Source organism: Polyodon spathula, chromosome 20 (assembly GCF_017654505.1).
Source record: "Polyodon spathula isolate WHYD16114869_AA chromosome 20, ASM1765450v1, whole genome shotgun sequence".
Taxonomy (NCBI): domain Eukaryota; kingdom Metazoa; phylum Chordata; class Actinopteri; order Acipenseriformes; family Polyodontidae; genus Polyodon; species Polyodon spathula.
In genome coordinates, this window is record NC_054553.1 from 657,624 (window position 1) to 672,436 (window position 14,813).

The 14,813-nt window shown below is 41.4% G+C and overlaps 1 protein-coding gene across 1 annotated transcript; it reads right to left on the reverse strand.

The window, feature by feature from the left end:
• Window positions 1–10,964: 10,964 nt before the first annotated feature.
• LOC121295854 (homeobox protein ARX-like) lies at window positions 10,965–14,126 on the reverse strand. Its single transcript, XM_041220952.1, has 6 exons — window positions 13,906–14,126; window positions 13,309–13,618; window positions 13,167–13,262; window positions 12,350–12,395; window positions 11,773–12,065; window positions 10,965–11,666 (listed from the first exon to the last, which is right to left on the reverse strand). Exons 1-6 carry the CDS (start codon window positions 14,123–14,125, stop codon window positions 11,477–11,479), a joined length of 1,155 nt encoding a protein of 384 aa, XP_041076886.1. The 5' UTR covers window position 14,126; the 3' UTR covers window positions 10,965–11,476.
• Between the last annotated feature and the right edge of the window lie 687 nt (window positions 14,127–14,813).

A 14,813-nucleotide genomic window follows, 5' to 3' on the forward strand; every position in this document is an offset into this window, starting at 1 on the left:
AAACCTTTAACCCAGCTTCCGGGTAAGCTTTTGTTTATGAATTCAAAGAAAACTTTCATCAATGCATCAACAGCTTTTTTTGCAAAACTATATATTGTCTTGAAATATTTTTCATGTTGAAAGATTGCTTGAAAACATGTTTGTGGCGAGATAGAAAAATATGATTGTCCTTACTGGGCTGCTTAAAATACATTGTATTCCATGAGTCTCCAGGCAGTGAGACAGTGGAAAGCTCTTTAGTATCACTACCACTAGGTGGTGCCAGTTGCTTAAACTAGGTCGGCATAAGGTTTGAACAATATAATATTTCAGAAACTTAATTTCCCAAGTACATGGATGCTATTTTATACATCATCTTCATGTTCCATGTCCTAAATAAATTAAAAGCAAAACACCCTTGCTAGAAGATAAACAACATTTCTAGCTTTGAAATAAAAATATGGTAGAGTAAGTAATGAGGGGTGTCTGAAATGTCTCAAGCATTTCTATGTTGTGATGCATCTAGAACTGTCTGTTCAATGCAAGTCAGTCCTGTTTAATCTCTGAAGTAGAACGTAGCATTCACTGTTTTACACCCTGTCAATTGTACAGTTTATATATATATATATATATATATATATATATATATATATATATATATATATATATATATATATATATATAATAAATAAATAAAATGTGTGTGTCTTTAACAGTACAGCTTTTCTAGTGTGTTTGACCTGGAAGAGTGAACAGGAATCAGAGTTGTTAGAAATGGAAGTCGATCGTTCAGAACAGTGTGGTTAAACTGCAGTGGTGCTGGCTGCACTGTTCAGCCCTGCAATGCACGTGGTTACACTGCAGCTACAGACAGTGGCACTGGAACACTTTTTAAAGTGGGGGTGCTGAAAGCCATTGAACAAAACTGTAGCCCCTATATATGGTGGAAGCCATGCAAAGCCAGGGGGTGCTACCGCCCCCCCATCACCCCTAGTTACAGCACCCTTGGCTACAAGCACTTGAGTGGCAGTTTGAAGTGTACTGATTGCTCATTTACTGTGTTTCTTATTATGTTTCCACTACAGTGCCTTTTCTATATCACCAGACCTAATGGTCTTGACTTTGAGTTTCAATCACAGTGGATTACCTACCATTCAGAAGAGTGAACAGCAGGGATCTGTCACAGTCCCGGGGCTAAAGAGCGGCTTACAGGATTTCAGATTGCCTGTTGCCATGCTGCGTGGGAAGAAAACACTTTTCAGTATACTGTGCTACACACACTGACACACACGCACGCACGCACGTAGACTGATACACACACACACGCACGTACGCACGCAGACTGACACGCAAACACACTGGCACCTTTCTCGCAATCTTGTATCTTCTTTTATTTTCTTATTGCTGATTCTCTTGCGACACTTGCCTGCAGTGAGTTGTCCTTTTTTTTAAACCACAAACAGCTTTTCAAGCTCAAGATTGCATTAGCCATCATAATTTCTCTTTACACCACACGTTCATTTGTATATTTGCACGAAACATTCAGAGATAAAGAAGAGTGCCAATGAGCATGTATCTGGATCATCCTTTTAGCTTAATTGCACACAGATTTCCTGCTATAGTCTCACGCTTAGGCAAAATAAGTGGTGCATTAGCTCAAATAAATCCATTGCACTGTATAAACTCAGAGCCTAAGAACTCTTCCGCAATGGGGTGAGCGTCTCGAAATGAACCTGGTTACATTGATTTGTGATTAATCATTTCACCCGGTGATTCATCTGTCATCACAGTGCACCAAAAATGTCATGTTTGCTTAACAGCATTACCTCTGTTTATCTCACCTGTATTGGGAAAATGTCCCTGTAGTTAATGTATGATATGCTGGTCAGAATCAATCACATGCTGCTAGAAGAGAGGAGCTAATGTGAAGGGCTTTGCTATATGGCAGGCTTAAAGTGCAGTTGAAATATACCAGTGTATTCTGCAGCAGGACTGCACATGTGAGAATGAGGTTTCATTTTGTATTGCACTATGACAACTGGGGTCATTGGGTCTTCTTTAATAATGTATATGTAGAATTTTCAAGAAGCACTATCCCTGCACCAAAGACTGTCAATTGGTTATCGTTCATGTTTCATCAAGATGTATGGTGTTACATTTCTAACTGATTGAAGTATTTGTAGAGATGCTGTGTAATTCACGATAAACATATCTGAACAATTGAATTAACCTGAACTAAAATCAGCGCACAAGCAGTGCCGGAACAGGGTTTAAATGGGCAATAGAGAAACGATGCCAGATAGATCATCTTTCAGGGTTAGGACTTGTAAAACTTGAATTAGCTATGCAATGAGGAAAATAGCATCCCTATTCCCCCCACTTCCTGTACAGCAGTGGGTTAGTTTATTTAATAAATCCACACTGAGTTCTTGCCCAGAGTGGAGAAGCCCTCCATACTGATCCACACAACCTTGCTCTACTCTGCACTGCTGACAATACTAGCCTGGTGCATTTCAGATCACTAAAAGCTTTAAATAAATCCTTTGGGCATCTTAGAGCAAGCCTGTACCCCTCCTTTCCAGTGTGTCAGTGACGGACATGCCTTCCCCTGCCCCATCCTCATATCACACCATGCCAGGGCCACCCAGATTCAAACTTCACTTCGTTTTGTAGGCACTTGACAGTGGCTCATGCGGTGATGTAATTGCTGCAGTTTAACCAAACGCCATGGCAACGTGTGTTATTTCGAGCAGATAAAAAGTGATTTTTCTCACCGCATTGTCTGCTTCAATAACAAACCCGAGTCAGAGCCTCCAGAGACCCTTTGTCTGTTAAGCATGTACAATACTGGGGCTCTTTGATTCATTTTAATTAGCTGGGTGTTCAACAAACACATCCTGGTGAACATCTTAACCACCCATCTGTGGAGAGGATGTCTCCAGTGCTTTTACCAGCTTTACAGAAGAGAGCAGGGTCTCGGCTTGGTTTGCTCTCCCTGTCTCCTCCGGAACCACCCCCCCCCACACACACATATAAACATTTGTCAAATAAGAAACCAGATTTAAAGATTCATTCCACTGCAGAAAAACTTGTCAAAGGTTTTGTTTTCATGTTTCTCATCTATCTAGCTAGCTAGCTAGCTAGCTATCTATCTGCCTGCTTGCCTGCCTGCCTGTCTATCTAATAGCATCTATCTATCTATCTCTCTCTCTATCTGCCTGCCTGCCTGTCTGTCCGTCTAATAGCATCTGTCTATCTATACCAACCTGTAGGTCTTTCTATATATGCTATATGACTGTCTAACTCTTGTCATGTGCATACCTGTCTGCCTGTCTGTCTATCTGCCCCTGCAGTATTTGAACAAGATGGTTCAAACTTTATTTTTCAGCCCAAATCATCTCTTCAAGGATGCACTTATCTGTATGTGTGTATATATATATATAGAGAGAGAGAGAGAGAGGAGAGAACAGATATGTTATGTGGATATATATATATATATATATATATATATATATATAGAGAGAGAGAGAGATCGAGAGAGAGAGTGAGTGTGTGTATATATATATATATATAGAGAGAGAGGAGAGATTAGAGAGAGAGAGAGAGAGAGAGAGAGAGAGAGAGAGAGTGTGTGTATATATATATATATAGCTTGCACACAGTAATGCCCATCTACAGCAAGTACTATACCTGCCTGTCAAAACTGCATTTCTGTTCAAAATTCTGGACAAATAGGTGCAGGTGCAAACAGGATACAAGCTTTCATGTTATAATTAAGAGAGAGACTGATTATTCAATAGTCATTAGCCAAAATGTAAAAAGCGGAATGTTAGTTTGTTGCGCCTATCCCGCTAAAAGAGAGTCTCGCAATTGATTGGAAAAGAGAACGGTTTGCACTTAACAGAAAAGCCACTCGAGCACTGCCGTCCCTAAATTGCCCAATTAACAAACAAAAACACCCTTTTCACAATCCTGCTCAAGTGAACTTTCCAAAATCATTGCTCCTTGAGTGCAGACAATTAGAATGAAGCCCCGATTAAGCCCTATTGACATTACATGCTGCTAATTGAAATGAATGTCGAGGAGCACATAAACAGCACCAAGCAGATGTCAATCGTGGACCTGCTTCTCTGAAATGAAGTGCGTGGCTCGGAAAACAAGTTGTGTGTCAAATCGCTGCTTCCATTCTGTCATGTTTCTTCTTTTATGTCCCGGTTTTTGATTAATTTTTATAAAATTAAAATTCAAATGCGAAGTGTACACCCCAAGGATATGCTTGGGTCAGGTAAAACTTTAATTAGTGAATCATTTTATTGAATTGCAATCGCACCCCTTTCAGATTGCATTATTGCATGATTGCAATATTTTGACATTTTTCACAAACTGGAGGGGGGGTCCTGGGGGTCCGGATCTGCCCATGAGCTCTGTGACTCAAGAGTATGTGAAGTGTGAACTATTGACTCTGTAAAGGTTACAAAGGAAGCATCCTAATTGAGCAATGATGTAAACCTTTAGAACAAACTGCTGTTTACAGCCCAGGAAACTGTTCATATTATTGGAAACAGGCCTCTTCGTACAACTCATTTCTTACACTTAATTTGCCCCAAATATAAACCATGTCAATTGACTGAACAGGACGATACCTGTCAAAATTGAAAGCCCTGCTGGGTGGAAATAATTCAGATGGTTAGTTAATTATAATTTCCGTGTTTGTTGTGCTGTGTAATGGCCCCAGGAAAGAGAGGCACTGAAAAAGGCTGTATTAATTATAGAGAGGGGCAGTGCTAAATTGTTGTGTTGCTCCTGCTCTGGCTGCTTTGGGAGAGGTTGGGGTGGGGTTCAGGTTTAGATATTGCTTTTCGGTGCCCATTGTAAATACAAACAGAGCCACAGTTTTCTGTTGCTGCTGGTGTGAAGGTCCTTAACATCCCAGAGGGAGATGATGTTCTCGTTTATTTCTACACTGTTAATCCCAGAGGGAGATGATGTTCTCGTTCATTTCTACACTGTTAATCCCAGCGGGAGATGATATTCTCATTCATTTCTACACTGTTAATCCCAGCGGGAGATGATGTTCTCATTCATTTCTACACTGTTAATCCCAGAGGGAGATGATGTTCTCATTCATTTCTACACTGTTAATCCAAGGGAGATGGTGTTCTCATTCATTTCTACACTGTTAATCCCAGAGGGAGATGATGTTCTCGTTCATTTCTATGCTGTTAATCCCCGAGGGAGATGATGTTCTTGTTCATTTCTACACTGTTAATCCCAGAGGGAGATGATGTTCTCGTTCATTTCTACACTGTTAATCCCAGCGGGAGATGATGTTCTCATTCATTTCTACACTGTTAATCCCAGAGGGAGATGATGTTCTCGTTCATTTCTACACTGTTAATCCCAGAAGGAGAAGATGATCTCGTTCAATTCTACATCTTGGGTTCGCAAAGTAACATCAAACAGGACCTCTGTGTTAGCACTGAGCAAGAGTTTATTGAAATGATTGTGAGCCTGTAATGCAGATTAGGTGGCACAAACAAATGGAAAAGAACATGAAAGCAGTGTGCAAACAGCAGCTCGGTATTCTGTAGCACAGGTCCATGCTCTTCCCATTTAGAGAGCTCTGTTCAAAGAGCAGCATTATCATGCACCATTTCCTTCTTGATGATTCTGTTTGTCCCCTCGGCAGGGGATAAGTGATTCGAAGCCCAGAAGGAATTATCTCCCAGCAAATTACTCCTAACACCACTTACTGAATACTAAGCATCCCTGGACCTTTACAGCCAGGCAATCACAAGAGATAACATTGCAATTTATTTATTTGTTTTAGCAAAAGGGTAAAAAATAAATAAATAATACAAATAAGTGAAGGTATAGAGCACGCTGCACACATTGTGCCCGGCTGACAGTGATGAGAGCTTCTTTGGATAATGCACTGTGTCTCAAGGGTCAGTCTTTTCATCCAGAAGCTGTTTAATGGTGTGTCGCTTCTCATGGCTAGTTGAGCTCTAATGTTCCTAATAGGTGTGTTATTACTGCTGAGTGCTCCAGCCACTGGAAACTGAAACACTAACAGATTCTTCTCTATTGAAGATCCACAGTCCCATGAAGAGAGTCCTGTGCTTATGAACGTTCCACACTGTTATGAGCTCTATAGGTGTAAAATAAAACACCATTTCTAAAATAAGTGACCCCTTTTTGATTTCCATTTTACTGCTGCAGGAAGAAGCATTGAGCTAAGCGAGTTTCAAGGGGGGGGGGGGGGGGGGGGGGGGGGGGGGGGGTGTGTGTCCTTCCAGATAAAACAAGTATCCTTTTAGTCTGCTGTCCCTTATAAACAGTGTCCCATTGTGAAAGCAAAGTATAATAAAACACAGTGAAAGCATCCTAAAGAATAGGCAAGCACTGTTAAACCCAGAGAAGCATATATTATTAGGGAAAAGCCTGCTATAATGACTTTATATCAATGTGAAGACTGCATAAGCAGAATACTACCTGTGTGCTATCTTAAAACTATCTTAATATTTCTCTGTGCCTCATTACAAGATGTTGTGATTTATTAACTCATTAAGACCATTCCTGGGACAATTGCATTAGATGCCTGCAGTTAGCTTGTCCTTTGCGCAGAACAGATTAGAAATAATCCAGTTATTGGTATTGGTATCTCTTGCACCTGCGGAACTGTGGAACTGTATGGAATTCTGAGACATTATAAAGACACAGTGTGGTGCTAATGGTGTTTGCAATAAGCTGTGTGAGTTTCAGGCAAAACTGAATAGGGAATGGTAATAAAGTGTGTGTGTCTGCATGTGCATGTGCGTGCGTGTGCATGCGTGTGTGTCTGAATTCTCTCTCCCCAACACAATAGGTTTTGAACTACATTCTAATTGTGTCTTTAAGTCGGGTATGAAAGGGTGTTACCCTATTTTTTGTCAAACCTTTTTTTCCCCACAATGCTTTTCCACAACAAAAGTGTTCAAAGATTGAAGGTTATTTTGTGCTTATCCCCTTTGTGATGTAACTGTGCTTGATGCCTTTTCTATTCCTTTCAATTTTAGCTGCAGTTTCAATGCACTCTCCAGACAGGGACTGCATAGACCCTGAATTTAGATGACTCTATTATAGGACTGGCGTGTTAGAAAATGAGCTCATCTCGTTTCTTAAGTGTTTGCAGCGTTTTCAAGCAGCTTGTCATTGTTTGAGGGGTTCGGGGGGGGGGGGGGGGTGAGTAGCTTGCATCCTTTCTCCTCTTACTATAGGATTTCAATGATAAAAAGGGCTGGATAGCAGTCTACTGTACTTGTTCACTTGTTGTGCTGGGTTACAGGTACTGCAAGGGTATGCTCTCCTTAGAAAAGTTCCCCTGTGGTTATACTGTGTATTTCCCATGATTACTCATGGTTTGCCATGTTTTTAATGTGCTTTACTATGCCTCTGGGTTTCACAGTGCTTACCTATGCTTTATCATGCTTTCACAATGCTGGATTACACTTTGCTATGCTTTTACTGTGGTAAACTATTATAGGCTAGGAAAGCTGGTGCAGGACTAGTGTTTATCAAGGTCTATGGAAGCAGTCTTCATTGACTTGCTTTGGAATGTAGTACGTCTATAACCATACCCCTAACCCTAACACCATGGACTACAATATGGAGAGAGAGATTCACTCACCACCTGCCTCTAATCATGCAGAATGAGAGAACAGTTTAAGAGAACAATGGGGGTTACTGTACCAGGAACCTAAATACGTCTGTCTGTCTGTCTGTCTGTCTGTCTGTCTCTGTCGGACATACATTTGTTTAACAGCCCTTTTGTATTCCTGTAGAAGGAGCCAATCCTGGTTAATCTGAACCCTGGTTAATCTGAACCCTAGTTAATCTGAACTCTTGTTATTCTGTCAGCGGTGATCATCCAAGCCCTGGGAGGAAGAGAGTTCAAGAGCCACTTGTTACAACAACACAACAGCACTCTCAGAAACCTGCTCTGATTTACTGTGGAAATCAAATGAAACATTCTTCAGCTTGATTATGTGGCTTTCAGATCCTTTATTGGCAGAGCAGTAGGCTGTTCAGGGGTCCTCCAGCACAGTTGCTGTGCGTTTTATCCCCAAATTAGTACTACAGCAGGTGCATGGGCGATGGCCCAGGAAAGCGAGAAAAGAAAAGGAAAAAGAAAGAAAAGCACAAAGGCAAATTGCTTTTACAGCTATCGACACTGAAATGGTGGGGTTATGTCCAATTATTGCTAGAACTGTTGAAAAGTTTGTTAGAATAAAACCGAAAAGTTGTAATCACTAATCTTGTGTGAATGGGCTCAGCTGGCGACTACACACTTGTGAAATGCATTTCCTTCATGAATACTTTGTGGAGTCGCTGCAGATTTACTGCATGGAGCCCCTACCGAGATGGATACCTTGCAACACCTGGCTCTCTTTTCATTTTCTTTTCGTTTGGAGCTCCAGTTCCCTTTCTCAAAGGATGTTTATGATATTATCCCCCCACACTAATCTAAAAGATTAGACTCATTTCTAAAACATGCTGGGGGGGCTGGAGATAAAGCCTGAAGCATAGACACGTTTGAGAAAACAAAAGAATGGTTTCACTGCTGTTTCAGGCTAGAACAGTTATTGTTATGTAGCGTGCTACCTGAAGACCTTCAGCCCTCATACCCTTCTCAATCCTGACTCCCCACTCTACTCCCCCAAAATATTAAAAAATGAATTGCGTTCTCTTACCTTCGCGTGCTTGTGTGCCTCTTTGTGCCATGAACTGTAAATCGCTGTGTATTATGTATTTTATCTGTTTGTTACTATAACCATTCAATGTTATGGCATGTTGCTCCGTCTACATTATATTGTCAAAAAGTAGCTATTGCAGTCTACTATGAAGCATTGCCTATCCTAGATAAAAGCATGGTTATATTTTTCTAGCTATTATTATTATTATTATTATTATTATTATTATTAATAATAATAATAATAATAATAATAATAATAATAATAATAATAATAATAATAATAATAAAGAAACATGATTATAATAGAACATTTGTTAATGCTAATTGGTATTTGGAACAGCCAATAATGTCTATAACAAATTCTCATATCAAAGAAATAAATAACAGCGTAATAGCCTAAAAATGAATTCATTAAAATAAAAAACAGTCACAAATGCATAATGCATTGCAATTGAATACTGTGAACAGCTGTTCCTTTAGGTTCTACCAGGAATATCTTTGTTTCTCAAATGTAAGAGCAGGCATCCGTTCCTCACCCCATCCCCAGCTTCCCCACCATTAGAACGGTATTATTCTGGTCTGTTGCTCCGAGGCAATCCTGTATTATTATTCCGGTTGTTTTGTTCTAATGCTTGTCCAGGCTGTTTGTGTGTGTGCACAATGTCATTCCATTGAGTGGAAGCCTTCTTCGAGGGGCTGATAACTCATTCAGAGGGAATGCAATTACTCCAAATGCAGGGCCACAGGGCAGGCGGGTCACAATCTGATAGCAGTAAATGAAGCATTCAAACCCACCCATTTCACAACAGAAGTAATTTCCGTGATCTCTTGAAAATATTATGCATGAAACACCTGATTTCTCTCCACTTGCTCTGCAGAGAACGTTGAGCTCCTTCCATTGCGTGGACTGCATTACTGAATGAGCCAACTTGCATTTGCAATCGAGTCGAGGGAGGGGAAGCTGCATAACTCCAACACACCCCCAGCACCAGCAGGAATATAGAGTTAGTATTGCACTGAGCGGGGCTGCATTCAGAAACTTTATATACAGTGTTGATATAGCACTTAGAAACCTTTACAGAAACTTCATATACAGAGTTACTACAGCACTCAGAACCCTTACTGGAACTTTATATACAGAGTTACTACAGCACTCAGGAACCCTTACAGAAACTTTATATACAGAGTTACTACAGCACTCAGAACCCTTACAGAAACTTTATATACAGGATATAACCCTTACAGGAACTGCAGTGTCAGTGACAGTTACAGCCAATTTGGAAGCAGTGGCACATGTGTCTGTATGTTTTTGCCACCCTTTCATTGTCATGAAAACCTTTTGTTTCTTTGCTTTTATGTTCTAACTTTAACTGGAGATGCAGGTTTGAAAATGGATTTGAAAATGACTGAACTAATGCACCCTCCCAGAACACAGCTCTGCAATAACACCAGGACAGCAGCCCTCAACACACAAACAACCTTTTTATTTTCTATCATAAATAGGATTTTTATTGGTATCACTTTAATATCAAATAGCCTACTTTACTCTAATAAAATAATCTGGATCATTTGATTACAATGCAGCACATTTATTATTCAGTGAAAGATACAGTTTTGGGCTGATTTGTTTTACATGTACAATCCTAACAAAATACTTTAATATGTTTAGAACTTGCAGTTTCACACCACTATAAATACTGATCATACATGCATACATACATGAATACATACACACACACACACACACACATTACAAAATGCTACACTTAGGCACATGGTTTTGTACTTTGGTTTACAAACAGTCTGAGCTGCAATTAGTTCATAGTGTGTTTCAGGGTCTGATTGAATATCACCATAGAACAGGGAGAAAACATGACTTGATGAAATGAACCCTCACCACTGATCCCTCATTTACTGTGAGGAGATGGATGGAATGACTTATCAACGGACACTCACAGTAAATCAAACAAATACAACAGGAAATATCTCAGTGCTTAACGAGCTGCGTTTGAACAGCCAGCGTCTGCAGGTATGCTGCTGGCCACCAATACAACCCCTTCGGTCTCCATTTCTCATTTTCATTTGTAGACATTTGAAAACACTTTGTGTGAACTCTCTGGAGTTCAAGCAGCTGCCCTGCCACAACTTTAAAAAAAACACATCTGCATTCTAAAATACATACATAGATAGGAGAGAGAGAGAGATTATTGCTAGATAGCTGTCTGGTTGTGCAGGCTGCACAGCAACATGGGATGCACTTAATAGTAAATGTCACAGTTCAGTAAATCAGTTTACCCTGTTTTTCCTGGACCAGCCCTGTAGGTTTTGGTTCCACTTTAATAAAAGATGCATTGGGATGAAACTAGGGAGGAGGTAGAGGATAAGAGCTGGTTATTATTCTCCTAAAGAGCTGGAACACAAAGGACATGGGCTCTTAACTAAAACTCCTCAATACAGGGCTACAAAGGTGGAGCCCTATGCATAACAAATCCGAGCACCAGGGAAAGTCCTCTGCCAAACCATCTCTTGAAAAGTACTGCATGTGCATTCTTGAAACTTTGTGTGCGAAGTCCTTGTGTGCAGCACACAGCATACACACCGCACTGTGTATGAGTTAGGAGTCATAGTGAAATCAAACATGGTGTCGATGCAAGTAACAGGACCCACCTGCCTTCCCCTGGGCTGCTGCTTCACACATGCCATTGCTTGGACAGGGTAGCATTTGTCAGGGTTCTGCAGGCACAACACAGTAGTCTCTGACGGCTAGGTATCTTGCGGTGGCATGTGTGCAGAGTGCTCCTTCGCTCGGAGTCTCAGCTCTGCGATGCTGGAGGTTTTTCTTTCATTGGTCATGGGGTCCGTCATGACAAGGGAAGCGGGCTGGAAGGACTGTCCGGGGGATTTCATGAGCAGTGAGGGCGTGCCAATCAGAGGGCTTACTGCTGTGAAGAATCTGAGGTGGTGGAAAAAAACAAATGCATTTCACTGCTTTAGATTGTAAGAAGACAATTTAATAAAAAAAAGATTTATACTGCTGCTATGACTATGACTTTGACTACCTGTTGAAATGTGGGTTGAGGAGAGGATGTCTCAGGAAGGAGGCCCAGGTCAGCGCTCCGAGGCCCAGGTTTCCCACAGCAGTGGGGTTAAAGACTGGAGCCGTGGGGGAGGGGGGGAGCTCGAGTACCGGGATACGGGTGGATCTCCAAGCGAGGTCCAGAGACGAGGGCTGGTTCAGGGGAAGGTCCAGATACACACTGAGGGGGCTCGCCATGGCTAAGCTGGGAGCGTTACTGAGAACGGCAGCCTTCTCACACTTCCGCCACTTAGCTCTGCGGTTCTGAAACCAAACCTGCAGGCAAAACACTTCAGTTACTTTCTGGTGTGGAAACACCATTAACATCATTCCATCAAGCGCTGAGATAGGTGAACACAAGCAGCTACAGACTGCAAGTCGGGGGGGAAGGGGGGCTGTGTTTCTGCATGCAGTACAGACCTCACAATGCCCTTCACTAACTGGAAGTGGGGACTTACAAATGACTTTCATGCTGTACATATAGAATAGTGTCTTCAAAAGACACGGAACTGTGCTGTTCCTCTGGTTAAGGTGAAGAGGCTGTCAGAAAGGACACTTACCTGCACACGGGCTTCTGTTAAATCAAGACGCAATGCTACTTCCTCCCTGTGGATACAGAAGCAGTGCCTGTTTATTCAGGGACCTACAAACACAGGCTTTATATCTCAAGGGTTTTCTATTACAGTGTCTAAAGTTTTACAAAAAATATTTGTACAAAACCATTGCAGTCCTGAACAGGGTTTCAAAGCAGGAACTAAATGCATTTACTAAAACGTGTTATAAAACGCACTTAAAGCAGCCCACAATTTAGTTTACAATTGTATTTCATTCAGTCTAATTCGGCAGTGAAGAATACATGTGTACTGCCTTGATCTAAACTGTGCCAGGAGTCCTTTGCAATAAAGTGTGCAATAAAACACACCTGACTGGGAATGTATGTAACACTGCTATCGCTAGTTATACTGCTATTATATATTTAAAGTGGATCAGTCCTTCAAATAATAATTAAAAAAATATAGACATATTTTGAATGGTCAGATACAGTGTCAGATATGACAAGAAACATGAAGGAATATCTGCAATACATTGACCCTCCTAGAGCTAACCTCGCCTGCAGCCACAACAAATAGGGTTAAGATATACAACCATTGCCGGATTTCATTTTGCTGTAATATAAAAATAATGATCATTTACATGTTTAAATGCTTCAAATGAATCCCGCAAAAACGCTTCATCGCTTATTTCGTAATTTTTCTATTTGGTCCCAGGAAGTTTGTTTCAGGAGTTACAGTGCACTACTTTATATATATTATTATTATATATTATTATATTATTATTATATATTATTATTATTAATATTATTAAACACCGTCCCACCTTGAGAACACATCTGGGTAGTGAGATTTCCTGAACGCTCTCTCTAAATCCTCTAACTGGAAGTTTGTGAAGTGGTTCTGTACCGGCGCTGCTTCTCTTTCAAAGCAGGTCCCCGTCATCAACTTGACCCGGAGAAGCGCACTTCTGCTCCAGGCGCGCCCCCCTCGCGTCCTCCGGCAGTCTTTCACCGGGCTTGTCATCTGTCTTCACACCTGTTTCTACCTCTCGCTCGCCCCGGGTACCTGCGTGCTGCAGATGCTCCTGGGCTGGGACGTTTCCCGGATCGCAGATGTGATGGGATTTGATATAATTGGAGTAAAGTGTCTCCATCGCGTGTATGATACTCGCTGCCTGCGAGCCGGGTTCTTTCAGCGGGTCCAGTGGAGCGGACAGCAGCTTCACTTCTGACCGGCGGCCCCTTGTCTCAACAGAAGTGATTTCGTTCACGGTATCTGTTTCCGGAAGCAAAAGTATATTATTCTATACTGATACCAACACTTGTTTTATTTGCATAACAATCAATAATCTTTTACGAGTTCAGCCTACTGTCATTAAAAAAACAATGCGTCTAAGCAAGTCAAGTTTTTTTCTTCTTCTTCCAAATACAAAATCCTATTTGCAGTGTTTAACAGCTAGCCTACTACTGCAGTAACCGTTTTGAGTTACTTTTTTTAAAACTTTGTTTTTAAGACAAACGTTTAAAAAAAAACCCAGCATCTAACACTAAGTTCCAGCTTACCCCGACCCGTTTCGCTGACCCTCGTCCCTCCTTCGCCTGCAGGACTCTCCGCGCCCTTGCCACTACCGATTCCGCTTCCCAAGATGCTGTCGATGAAGTAGGAGGACAGCAGAGGGCAGCTCGACGGTCCTTTCTTGGATGTGCCGGACTTGCTGTCACCAGCGCTGTTCAAGCCAGGGTTGCTGCTTGTAGATCTGTCGCTACTCCGTGCTGTCTGCATAGCCCCGCTTCTTTCCAGTGGCACGCTGCTGGTCCCTCTTCAGTTCCAACCCCAATGGCACTTTTTAATGACAGTCAATTGTGTACACAGCAATATCATCAAATACACACGACTGGAGCTCCCATTGGTCCTCATGCAAAGTACTTCTGTGTGATTAGCATTTGATGACACGGGCTGGGGGGGTGGGGGGAGTGGAGGCAATGTGTAATCATGCACAGTACAGCGTATAGACCGCGCAACAAGACGGCGTTAGTGTTTTATATGGTTCAGTAATAAATATATCTGCTGTATATATTAGCCTATTATATTGTGTCGTATTGGCAGCGTTTTGGATGTGCATTCAGTGTGTTTTCATGCACCGTCCTCCTCCTCTTTTTTCTGCTGATTAGATGATTCATATTTGGAGCCACAATTAAGGCTCTAAATGCGATTCTGCTTGTTCTGCGCAGCGCCAGCGGGAACCCGTAGAGTCCAGCCTTCTGTTTGTACACAGATTCCTTAGGGCAGTTTGCATTTGGACATTTTGTATTTATTCGAAGGCACCAGGTATTGCATTATATTTACAGTAGATGTTGTAAGCCCACATTATGTTTTGATAATAATTTTACGTGTATTCTCTCTAGCATAGTAAAATGCTTATATATGCTTATGTAAGTAAGCAACCATTCATGTTTTAGCCAGGGTTAGA